Source organism: Lepisosteus oculatus, chromosome 25, assembly GCF_040954835.1.
Source record: "Lepisosteus oculatus isolate fLepOcu1 chromosome 25, fLepOcu1.hap2, whole genome shotgun sequence".
Taxonomy (NCBI): Eukaryota; Metazoa; Chordata; class Actinopteri; order Semionotiformes; family Lepisosteidae; genus Lepisosteus; species Lepisosteus oculatus.
Window position 1 is genome coordinate 14,163,123 of NC_090720.1, and position 12,070 is coordinate 14,175,192.

Here is a 12,070-nt window from a genome sequence, read left to right on the forward strand (position 1 = left end):
TGAATTTGACTGTGAGGATGTTCATAAAAATCAACTTCAGTTAAAAATCAAGGGACTGACTGAATTCAAAACTAAGGGCATCTTTTGAAACATCAGTGAGTCAAACATAGTAACAGTCTATCTATAAAATAAGAAAGCATTTAATATAATCTCTACAAGACATGAGGAAAAACCATCAATGTTGAACTGGGTATAAAATACACCTTATTAACTATAGAAAGTTAAAACTGAAAAGCTCTTCAGTGAAGACTTCAAGCAGAGGAGATGCATGGGAGGATGAGACAAGCTTGACAAGCAATAAGGTTCTTGATGTTCCACATGTTCTCTAGCATGTAGGCAAGAAGGTCTAAGACACACTGCAGCTTGTGAAATTCTTACAGCTGAATCCTACAGATGTTTTCTCACAAACCCCAGCAGATTACACACACTTTTAATGTGCTTTTACACAACCAGCCCCAGCTGCAGACAGATTTCAATAATTCTCTCTTACAGCAGTGGAGTGCAGTCCTATGTTTCAATCTTCTCAATCATTTCAATATTGCATCTCAACAAGTGCATTTAAAAAACTAAACAGAGGAGTACTCGAGGCCTTCCTTTCCAACAGTGCCTGCAAATGCTCTTCACAAAACCTAGCAATGAATAAATACTGAATTGTGGATAAGCAGTGGCTAATTTTATACCTTTTGATCTTCTGCAGACACATCATCAGCTGCTGCTAGACTTTCAAGAAGAGGCTGGGGATCACAGATCGACTCCGAGAGCCTCTGATGGTATCTTCTCAGAAGATCTGTTTCATATTCTTCTTGGCCTCTATCTTCTGAAAGGAAAGATGTTAGTGTACGCAAGTGCTAACTTTGTTTTTTTTATACTAAAGTTTTAGAACTTACAGGAAATTATTATTTTATGTCTTTTGTTTTTATTTACCATGTTAACTTTCAAATCCAGAAAACAATTCTACTTAAATGTTAATGGGAGAAAATGGCTCATGGGAGCATTTCAGTGTTTACATTTTTGCATGTACTTTTCACATTGTTTTTTATTTGTCTTTTATTCTATATGGTCAGTTTCCCTTGTGTCAGCACTTAAGATTCCAAAAAAACACAGGGTGCTGTTCCATGTATTCCAGGTTAACCTCCAGCAAACAGTGATATCCATTATGCAGCTAGAATGACTGGATAACATACTCTGATCATATATAGAACAGAACTGATCACAGACTTGAGCAAACAACCTTCTAGTAACAGAACCAGAAACAGAACTGAACCAGAAACCTCACTGCCACTTCCTTCTCCTGCTGTGTAATAAAGATTCCCTGTCTCAACACCACATCTTTAATCTGCCACGATTCACCCTGATTTAGCCACCTCGGCCCAGGAGAGATGCTGCTTACCTTTGCTCTGAAATGTGGTCCCTTCTGCCACTGTTGTGTCCAGCAGCTGCTGCAAGACAGGGAAGCTTGATTTGACAGCGTGCAGCAGCTTCAGAAAGCTGCTCTCCTCCAGCACTTTCTCCACCTTCACTTTATTCAGGAGACTCTGAATGGCCTCCCTGGTGCACACATCTTGGCAACACTGGAAGACAGTCTGAGAGATACAACAGAAAAACAAATATCTTTTCAGCTTAAAGTTTTGAACAGAGATCAGTCTGCTTTTCAGTTTCAGACTAAAAATTACTATAAGTTCTTACAGAACTGCTTAACTAAAATCTTGTTTTTCTTACTGCCTTACTGTTAATTTAATTACTGCATCAGGTATTCTCTAGGACATGATAAGAGAATTCATTAGTATTTAGTATGTAATTCCATTAACCGTTATTTAACTTATTAACCGTTACAGAGTATCTATGATATTGATCAGTTATTTTTCTTTCTTGGTACAGTGTGTGTGGCCAGTGTTCATTTCTGCAACAAGTACTGTGACACAGACCGAAGGCTTTTTTTTTAAATCACGGATGAAAGAAGGGAAATAAAGGGAAGTTCTAATAACTAAGTTAAAAATTAAATTCAGCCATTTCTACATAGGACATGTCAGGATGAAAAGCAATCTTATGTGCTGAAGGTAGTGCCAGCAGCTATGTCTTTCTGAAGGCTGATCCCATCAGATTTCAAAGTCTATGCCACAGTGGGTCTGCTTATTATTACTTGGTCATAATCAAAATCAGGCCAGTACTCATGCACCTGTAGCTGTCACTGTTCCATCTGGACCACAGATTCCAAACCAGTATAACAGAGTACAAAGTGACAGGGTATATATTAAATGAGCAAAAGACCACACACACCCTGGAAATTATCAGGCCTTGCAAGCCATCAGAGTTAAACGGGATCTCTGATGTTGTGTCATTCTGCAATACCAGACAGTAATCTTTAAATGCTCCGTCAGGTGTTTCCTGTCTGCCTTTGCCAGTCCTTTGTGTTGCACACTCTGTGTGGAATGTCTTGGGAGAGTTGGGGGAGAACCAGGTTCTCTGCCCTGTGGTGGGAGTCTGGAGCAAGTGGGTGTGACTGCCAGGAAGCTGTTGACAGTGCACACTGCTTGCTTAATAAAAAACATAAGTTCACCTTGCAGTTTGCTCATTCGTTAGAATCAAGGCTGGTGCTTGTAAATTCCACAATAGCAGTAATTTTATCAATAACTTTGACAACAATGCCTTATTATATATGTTATATGTTTGTGCTTCTCAGACATCCCATTCAAGGGGAAGTGCTTTTAAAAATTGCTCAGCTTCATGGTGGAGTGAGGCAAGACTTCAGCTAACTTCCTCTTTTGTCTGAAGTCATCCCCACTCTCCAGAACAACACTATGGAATGTTGCCCTTGTTAGAGATGACAAAGCAGGAAAAAACTGGACTCAAAGCAAAGAGCTGATAAGCCAAAATGACTCGATTGCTGAAAAAAGACAACATGCTACTCGTCAATTCTTGTAAGCTGAATGAACTGCCTGACAGCCTGCTTTTTCTCTGAAGGGAGCTTCATTCATGCAATTATTTCTAGCAAGAACAAGTGACAAATGTTTTCCTTTTTGGTTCTTAATATTTAATGGTTTACTCACATCATGCTTCTAGCTTTGTTTGCAATCTTTGTTGCCATTATAATAGTTTCTTTTACGTATTTGCATAATTGCTTTACCTATACATCCACATACAACTACTAATAAAAGGACATAAGCAAAGTATTAAAAATGGTCATAACAGACATCTGCAAAGAACACAATGACCTCAATCACATTTCCCAGGCTAGGCTATCCATCTAGCTAATCAGTGTCCAAAATCATTGACAGCACTAGTATTTAGTTTGTAACTGTAGAAGCTTTTTTATTTAATGTTTGTTGTCAGCAAAAAAATATGACCTAACAATACAGAACATTTTTTTTATTTGATCATGAACATTTAAGCTGTAGAAATGATTTATACTAGATAAAGACTGAATACTAGAAAAATATTTGAAACCATAGATTGCTTAAGCAAGGAAATGTTGTATTTCAGCTGAAGTAGATTGTAGGTTGAATACCCTTTTCAAAATAGGAATAACTTTTTTTATTTACTTGCAGCAGTATTGTCTAATGGCTTGATGTTTTGAACCATGTTAAGAAATTGTGTTCCGCATATGTATTCTTCACTCTTCAGTATACTGCATATTGTTCTTTTGTTCTAGCATTAGAGTACCAGGAACCAGACTCAATACATAAAAGTTAAAACTTTCTGTAGGCAAATATCTAGTTAAAATATTTAATTATAAATACACGTGTAAGAATCCCTATCCCTATTACTTTTTAGGAGTTACCTGCTTTTCAGTTTCAGTGAGAAAATCTTCCTTCATATTGTCCAACACCTCAATGATTGGCCTCAGGTGAGAGATGCTAACAATCAATTCCTCTGCGTGATCCGCAAGCAAGCGCGATGCTGGCTTCTCATCAGGAACCTGATGTGCTGTACGCAACAGTTATAGTTATCAGCATTAGTGTCTCAATGTCTGCTTCTCCATACCACAACACAACTTCAAAAGTCAAATTATCACCCATGTAAAAAATACAAATACATTTGCTGCTTGAGATTGTAGGACAGGTAGAAGTTTAATTTCAAAACTCAAACAACTGTCCTTTCCAGAAGCTGAAATATTAATATAGTCATCTATGTAAAAGAATGTAATCAGACCTCAGCAGACCTTTAAACACAGATTAGGGGTTTTCTCACTACAGTGCACTATATTTCTGCTTTTAAATTCTACATCACAACTACTGGTAATGGGTTTCAGTTTTAATGTTTCTCTTCACTGCATAAATAGACACTTTTTTATTTCTGTTGTGTTGTACGTTTGATCAACAGTAATAAAATTCCACAACACTGCTGGATTTGCATGCAGATGTTTTTCTCTGCTCAAGTTTAAAAGGTTTATACTTTTGCTGTGCAACAAATCTGTACCACCCTTTTTAATCTGATACGTTAATGTTAAACCTGTTAACTATAGAATCAAACTGAGTTCTTAATAATTTAAAAAACACTTTTCATCTAATGAAGCAGCAAAAATATTTTAAGACTTGTTAAAGAAGAAATAACTTATTTCATCTTTCCTTTTCAGCTTTCTTTTTACTGTTGTATCTGAAAGACTATTATGAAAGAGTATTGAAGTACATTAGAAGCGAACAAAAAATTGAGCTTTGGTTTTGGGAATATAACAATTTAACAGACAGAACACCATCTGTTATTACTCTACAGTTACACTGTATGTAAAAGGTGTTAAAGTGACATTTTTAAAACAGTTTCTACTGATATAGGCATTTTAAGCTTTTTTACTGGGGGCAGATGGGCATGTTAACATTTTGTTTCCTTTTCAAATGCCTTGTACTCCAAGAAATGTACAGTACATTACTATATGAATGTAAAACAAGTTCAAAATAAATGCCCTTGAGTGTCTTTCACAGAGCTAATGATGCTATAACATAAAATTAATTTTATTCTTATTATGTTTTAAAACCTTGCTTTTCTTTCAGTAGATGGTGTCTAGCAAAGGTATTCAAACTCTTACACTATTTTACAGCTATTTGTATTTGCTTTGATGTTTACAGTCATCACATTTTTGAAGTAGCAATAATATTTGTTATATTATTATGTTATATAAAATATCATTTATATCAACATAATATTACCTTAATATACATGATAAACATAAATGACTGACTCCTCACATTCAACCCCCCAAAAAACATAAAAGATATAAGACTAGTTCATATAAAAGAAAAATGGAAAGGTCATGATTGCAAAGTGCTCAAACCCTTTGCTGTGCTAACCCAAATTAATTTAGCTTGGGTGTGTTGCATGTGATGGCTACAAAGGAATAATCCAAGGTTCTACACTCAAATGTAGACTTCTTCAGTTGCCTCACCTAAAACAACATGGAAATAACCTTTACTTGTTCCAAATCAATTTAGGTGCACATAATTACCTGAAGGAGCCTGATTATTAGTTGAGTGGCCCGACTATGTACAATAATAGTGCTGCTCATGATTTCAGAACACAAACCTGTCTCTGTGAGGTTCCTTGGTCAGGTAATGGATTTCAAGCACAAATACAAACATGAAAACTAAAGAGCTTTCAAAGCAAGTCAGGAGTCAAAGCAAGTCTCCGTGAGCTGAGTCTAGTCAATCATCAGGAAAAAGAATGTGCATTTTATAACCTACATACTGTCTAGATCGACCTGTCTCTCCAAACTGAGAATCCGGGCAAGGAGGACACTGGTGAGGGATGCCTCTGAGAGGCCAGTGGCAACATTCAAAGAGCTAAAGAGATAAACAGCTGAGAAGTGACAAAATGTCAGTGAGTCAATAATGCAGTATGCCAGGCACTTCTTAAAGCTGTCCTGTTTGGCAGAGTGACAAATCCATCTCAAATCCCACATATAGTTTGCAATTATGCATTTGAATGATACAGTAAACACGTGGCTTTGTGGTCAGACGAAACAAAAGTGGAACTGCTTGGCAAAGCGTTACATCTGACTCAAAGCCAGCAAAGCACATCTCCCAGACAGCACCTTCCCTGCTGTCAAGTACAGTGGAGGCAGAGTCATGCTGTGGGAATCCATTTACTAAGCAAGGCATGGATAGAGCAAAGTACAGGGCAATACAAGAGGAAAACCTATTTAATTCTTCTGTTTAGGTCTGGGGTAAAAAAAATCACTTTCTGCAGAATACTGATCCTGAATAAACTGGAGTGACTTAGGAATACGAAACTGAATCTCCTCGAGTGGCCCAGTCAAAGTCCTGACTTGAGAATCTATGGAAAGGCTTGAAAACTGCTGTCATCAGCAAAACTCAAGGAACCTAAGAGAGATCTTGAGCAAATCTGACAGTTTCATCAAGTCAGTGTACATCTTGTAACGACTTAATTGCTATAATTGCTGCCAAAGGTGATTCATCTAAATATTGAGTTAATGGGTCTAAATATTTAAGCAATCAACTTATTTTGGATTTTTCTCATTAGTTTTGATTACATTTGCTATCACTTGTCTTAAGCTTAAGCATTCAAGTTCATAATAAAATATTATATTTTAAAAATGTGTTTGCTCAATTTTGTAATTTTACAAAATTGGGAAATATACAAATGGTCTGAACACATTTGCAAGGCACTACTGTATGTTTCCATATCTACACAAAAGTCTGTACTTTCTCCCTGCCATTACTTTGAAATAACCTGTAAGAGTAAAAGAGATGAGCGTATTGTCCAAGGGCTCTTACCATCTCGTTCTACGTTTTGCTCCCCCTGGAGTGGATTCTCCAGCACTGTAGCCAGATCTGGGCAGAATTCTCTCAGGGCTTCCAGTAATGTCAGCAGGGTCCGTGTTGACAGCTTTTTACTGACCACATAATTCAGCAGACTATGGAAAATATCAGTCACATCTGGCTCTCCTTTACAGCAGTCTAAAATAACCTGGAGGAGCAAGAACACTCTTTAAGTCAATCAAAACAATATCAAAATATTCCATAAGGTTTGCCTTCAGTGGATCAAAGTATGTTTAAATAGTCAGAGCTTAGGCTTCTTTGTGCACATGAAATATTTTTTTTACATTTATTGTTTCAGTCCATGAATTCAGGTTTGCATGCACTCAACTTCACTGTTAATGGAAAACGGTTAAGGTAATCTAATTTTTCAAAAAAGAACCCGTTGCTACTTTTATCTTTCCTTTTCCTGTTTCAGTTGTAATACTTCTTTACCGTACATAAACCTAGTATCACAATTTGGACAACCAGCACACTACAAACCTCTTAGCCAAAATGCTTTAAAGGGCCACATACAAGATCTTAATACAAAGAAAGAAATGCAAACAATGCTAAGGCATTTGCAAACTGCTTCAGTCATGTAAGGAAAGGACACACCCTAGTCAAGTGATCAAGATGTGACTGTAAAATGCCTTTAGGCTTCAAGGAGGTTCAACTGGTAAATGTAAGAGGAGTCCTACTAACCAGATACTACTAGTTCAAGACTGGGCTCTGTCACCCTGTGTCAGAGAGGACAAGTGTATGAGCTAAAGTTATTTAGGGCTTGTGTGTCTGCAGCAATGACTCCAGGAACCTGCTTGATGACTGCAAGCCAGTATAATGCATTATCAAACAAGTCTGTAAATCCCGCCTCAAAACTTACATGTATTTGATTGCCTTCAACAGTTAATCTATTTCTCTTTTATTTAACTTTTATAAACGGCTTTATAGCATTTTTGTTTAATGTAAGATAGGATCACTTTATTGGCCATATACAATCTCTTGCATTAGGAATTTGTCTTTTCGCATACCCCAGCTTGCTCTCCATGAGACACACAGACAGAGAGAGAAACTTAGGGTCAGAGCGCAGAGTCAGCCATTTATATTGTGCCCCTGGAGCAGCTGGGGTTAAGGGCTTTGCTCAGGAACCCAATGGAGTAGGATTCCTCTGCCGGCCACGGGATACAAACTGGCAACCTTCCAGCAACAAGCGCAGATCCTTAACCACAGAGCCACTGCACTGCCCCATAACAGTTAATATATTTCTATTAACTCTCTCTCTCTAACTAACCCCATATTGTAGTTAGTTATATATATATAATGTATGTAAACTTTCTTGAGAATGCTCTGGATTGAAAGGCCCCATATAAGAATAAAATTGATGGATGGATGGATGTGAGGAACACTGCTCCTGCAATTGCCTGTTCTCCTGTAAGGTGTGGAGCACGCACAGTATCAAAAAGCTAATGGCTCTAATAGATGGGAATGTTATAAAAGAGCATACAGATGACATCTCTTTCTCTTCATATTACTCTTACAGCAGCATTCAAGGAAGGTGATAAACAATTGGTGTTTGTAAACAGGTAGGTTATAGAAAAGATTATAATTATTCAGTTCTTTGAAAAAAGGATATTCTTTGACTTTCCATACATTCTGCATAGACACTAAATATCTAGTCCCCTACACACATACACTATCATCTTCAGATTCAATTACTGGAATTGTGCTTATCTTAGGATGCACTGCAGGGGGCTCACGCTGTTGCACTGTACTGGTGACGCACACAGCTCCTACCAGTTTCTCCACACTTGAAATTTCCTCCCACTTTTCCACAGCATTAATCACCGGTTGCACATTTCCAATGGCTCCAGCAATCTTATTTTTGTTCTGTTGCAAGAACTCCAAGTATTCCTCACTTTCCTCTGAAAAAAGAACCCACAAAAAAATGTTATATTCATTTTAACCACAATCCAGGACACATTCACAGTGCTAAAGATTTCACATCAAAATGAAAGAAAAGAAAAGTAGAGCCCTGGAATGTTAATGACAACTTACTGCCAAAATGTCCTACTTAAAATTGAATATTAATGGTAATAAAACCTGAAATCATTATTCTGTTAAATGAACATCAATTACTGGAAGACTTTTTTTTCTGGGATTATGTGAAATATACCTAATATGTTTCCCTTTTAAATTTGAATGCTTCTAGAAGACAATACGCAAAATGTGTAGGATATTTAAAGAAAAGACTTTACATTCAAGTACTATTTCCTTTTTAAAATACACTGGTAAATATTTTTCAAAGCAGAATCTATTTTTTTACAGTAAAAATATTTGAGCAAGTTGAGAAATTATTTTGGGGGAGGGAACACTGGCTGCAGTGTATAATGAAGCTGTCGCTGCCAATTAGATCATTTAAAACCTTAATTTAAAGTGTGGCTTTCTGTTAATAAGAATAAATTTAAGTACCTTTAGTCACAGTAAGGGCCAGGCGGCCTCTTTTACAGGGAGGAGAATTTTCAACACTGCTTTCCCAAACTCTTGGAATGGCACTATCTCCATTTTTGGCCGGATTCTCTTCCTCATCCATGAGGGGATTCCCAGTCTTCTCACATGTGGCCTCAGCGGATCCCCCCTCCATTGCCTCCTCAGATGCTGCTGGGGTGGGATCGAGGAAAACCTCGGCTGCCTCACTGGAGCTTGGAACAGCAACCACAGGGGAAGATGTGTGCTCTGATCCTCCCAAGGCCAGATCTGTGGCATCAGCCGGTGGTTCTGTAGTAGCCGGTGGCTTGATGAGGTCATTAAGAATGTTTTTGCAACTTACAGCTACGTCAAACATCTGGAGGCTGTCGGCCGCTGCAATGATCCTGGTGAAATTATGCTTGCCAGGCGGCAGCTTGCCTGTGTAGATCATTTCCAGGAGGCAGGAGAACTCCTGGGAGGTGACAACAGAAGAGTCGATGGAGATGGTGTCAGAGCCCTCCATCAGAGACTTGAAAAGCAGACTTGAGGCAGCCAGAACCAGCTTGTGGGCCCGGTGGAGTGCCTGTCCAATCAAGATAGTGCAGTCGCAGAAGTGCCCATCCTTCCGCAATGCGTGCAACTGCTGCATCAGCTGGCGACTGTAGTTGGGAAGCTCCATTGGCACCTAGTCTGGACAGAGAAGGAAGCAGACGAAGTGTGCTTCTGAGCAGTGCTCTCCAGTACACTGAGTAACTCATTTCTTATACAGTATGCATGTCAGCAATATTTAATTACAAACAATCTGAATCTTAAACTGATCTTGGATATACTGCAGTTAATTTAAAAAAACAAAGCAGCTATGTCAGATTTGGGATAATGCATACTCTCATACAAACTTCATGAAGGACACAGTACACATGAATATAAAACTTATAATACTCGAACCGCAATTATCGATGCAAATGTTTGCCCCTTTCAGATCACCGTGGGTTCAGTGTATCATTCTCTGTTGATTCATTGTAAGATCCAAATCTACCTATCTAACTAATCGTGGAGATGAATTTGGGTGAAAAGTAATGAAATTTGGGCTGCACCTGTATTTCATTAATGAGATAACAATATAGGCCTACTTTTTCCTATTAATTACTGTTTTATAGCACAAATGAGCCTTTCAATTGGAGTACTATGCCTAAAGTGATGGTTATCATGACTAATATCATAAGCAGCTGCAAATGAGAAAAAATGAAGAACACAGTAGACTAATAGTCTTATAGTCTAAAATAAACACATGCATGACCCTGTTCTTGCATGAGCATTATACAGCCTTTATACTGTATGTCCTCCCTCTGTGTAACACTTTGCTTCACAACAAGCATAATGAGAGGGGAAGCAAACTACAGTGCAAATCAAAGTTAGTTGAAGTCAACTGTCAAACAACATGCAAGAATAAAATTAACATAAACATCAAGATGTTTTGATTAACAGCACCAGCGACTGACAACATTAATTGCAACCCGTTTAAAATTAAAAATCCTGTCAATGCTTATCCTACATAACACAAAACAGTAAATACCCTTTTCTTAACACGAACCTAGAATCGATACAGTACAAAATGATTTGTTCTCCCAGCTCTGAACAGAGCAAGAACTCCAATAAGAGATTCACTACATTGTTACAGAAGGAATAATGTCATTTTAAAGCTATTTGGGTCAAAAGATGTGAAGATGTCCAACTCCCACTACAAATTACCAAGAAATTTATACACCCTTGAATAATTTATAAGGTTCTCTTTTCTTAATGATACTTAATGTATTAGTGTCTTATGGCAAAAAAAACTCTAAACTCGAATAATTTTGAGACCCTTGAGCAATAGAACTCCTAAATCTACAAAACCAAAACGAAAGAGTTATAATACAAAACGGATCGATATCTACTGTATATAGCAGATTTCATTCACTCTTCCAAGATGCGCTGAAAGAAAATGAACGCAACTTTCTTTTAATAAGGTGAAAGGAGGGGCAGACGCCAGAGCACTAGCGTAACGGTATTTACTGTAAAAAATCCATGTCAGAGCCTGCACGAATCAGTATCATGCTTGTGAACAAGTAGATCACACAAATGAAGGGGGCACTCAAAGAACTGTTTCACTTTCAGATATATTACACAACCCAACACAGCTGCATGCAGATCACTACTTTTCTGCTAAGTTTTAAAACCCTGCTTTCCATTCACTTCTTTGTAGAAAGCATTATTCATTAAGCCGTACAATTTTTCTTAAATTGGACTATTTGATTTTCTTCCACCAAGTTGTAAAATTTACGATTTTAATTTATAACAAACGGAACTATTACTGGAATACTACAGTATAAACCAGTTCTAAAAGGCCGCAATGTATAACTCAACAACAATGAAGAAAAAGAGCCCAACTAGAAACCCCAGCACCTTCTTTACGCTTTACCTTGAATCAGATTCAAATCGACCAGCTCTTTATTTAAACTCCATCCGTTGACAAATTTATTTGGAACAATAAAGATATTTTCAAAATCCCAACCTCTGCAGCTACAAACAGCAACACGCCATATTGAAACCCTCTGAGTACAGGCAGCGCTACCTCAACACGTGACAGCAGCGCGGCGGCTCCCTCATCACGTGACAAGAGGCGGTTTCACTGGAAGATTGTTAATCTGCAGTTTTGTGACGCCAGGCTGAACTAGGGGGGGGGTTCTTAAAGGATTCATACCTGATTTGAGGAGCACAATGATGTCCTGGAGTTTGATCAGAGAAGACAGATTACAGTAATTCTGGGACTAAAAGGGATGCAATACACACATTGGTTAAAGGAACAGAATCTTTTTTTA

The 12,070-nt window shown here is 37.8% G+C and overlaps 1 protein-coding gene across 5 annotated transcripts in view; it reads right to left on the reverse strand.

Annotated features, from left to right (window-relative positions):
- zbtb40 (zinc finger and BTB domain containing 40) overlaps positions 1-11,829 on the reverse strand; it is a 38,067-nt gene extending 26,238 nt beyond the window's left edge. For 2 of the 5 annotated variants that reach the window (XR_001477021.2, XM_015336805.2), the window contains exons 1-7: positions 11,671-11,793; positions 9,216-9,902; positions 8,541-8,668; positions 6,726-6,918; positions 3,779-3,924; positions 1,391-1,583; positions 681-817 (exon numbers count right to left, since the gene is read on the reverse strand). Coding sequence is in view for 4 of the 5 variants with exons in the window: in XM_015336805.2 (XP_015192291.2) it covers positions 681-817; positions 1,391-1,583; positions 3,779-3,924; positions 6,726-6,918; positions 8,541-8,668; positions 9,216-9,891 (1,473 nt within the window). In the remaining variant the exon portion in view is untranslated. Of the gene's footprint in view, positions 1-680; positions 818-1,390; positions 1,584-3,778; positions 3,925-6,725; positions 6,919-8,540; positions 8,669-9,215; positions 9,903-11,670 lie in introns of all 5 variants that reach the window. The other 3 variants (XM_015336807.2, XM_015336806.2, XM_015336808.2) reach the window with 3 other exon arrangements.
- Positions 11,830-12,070: the final 241 nt, after the last annotated feature.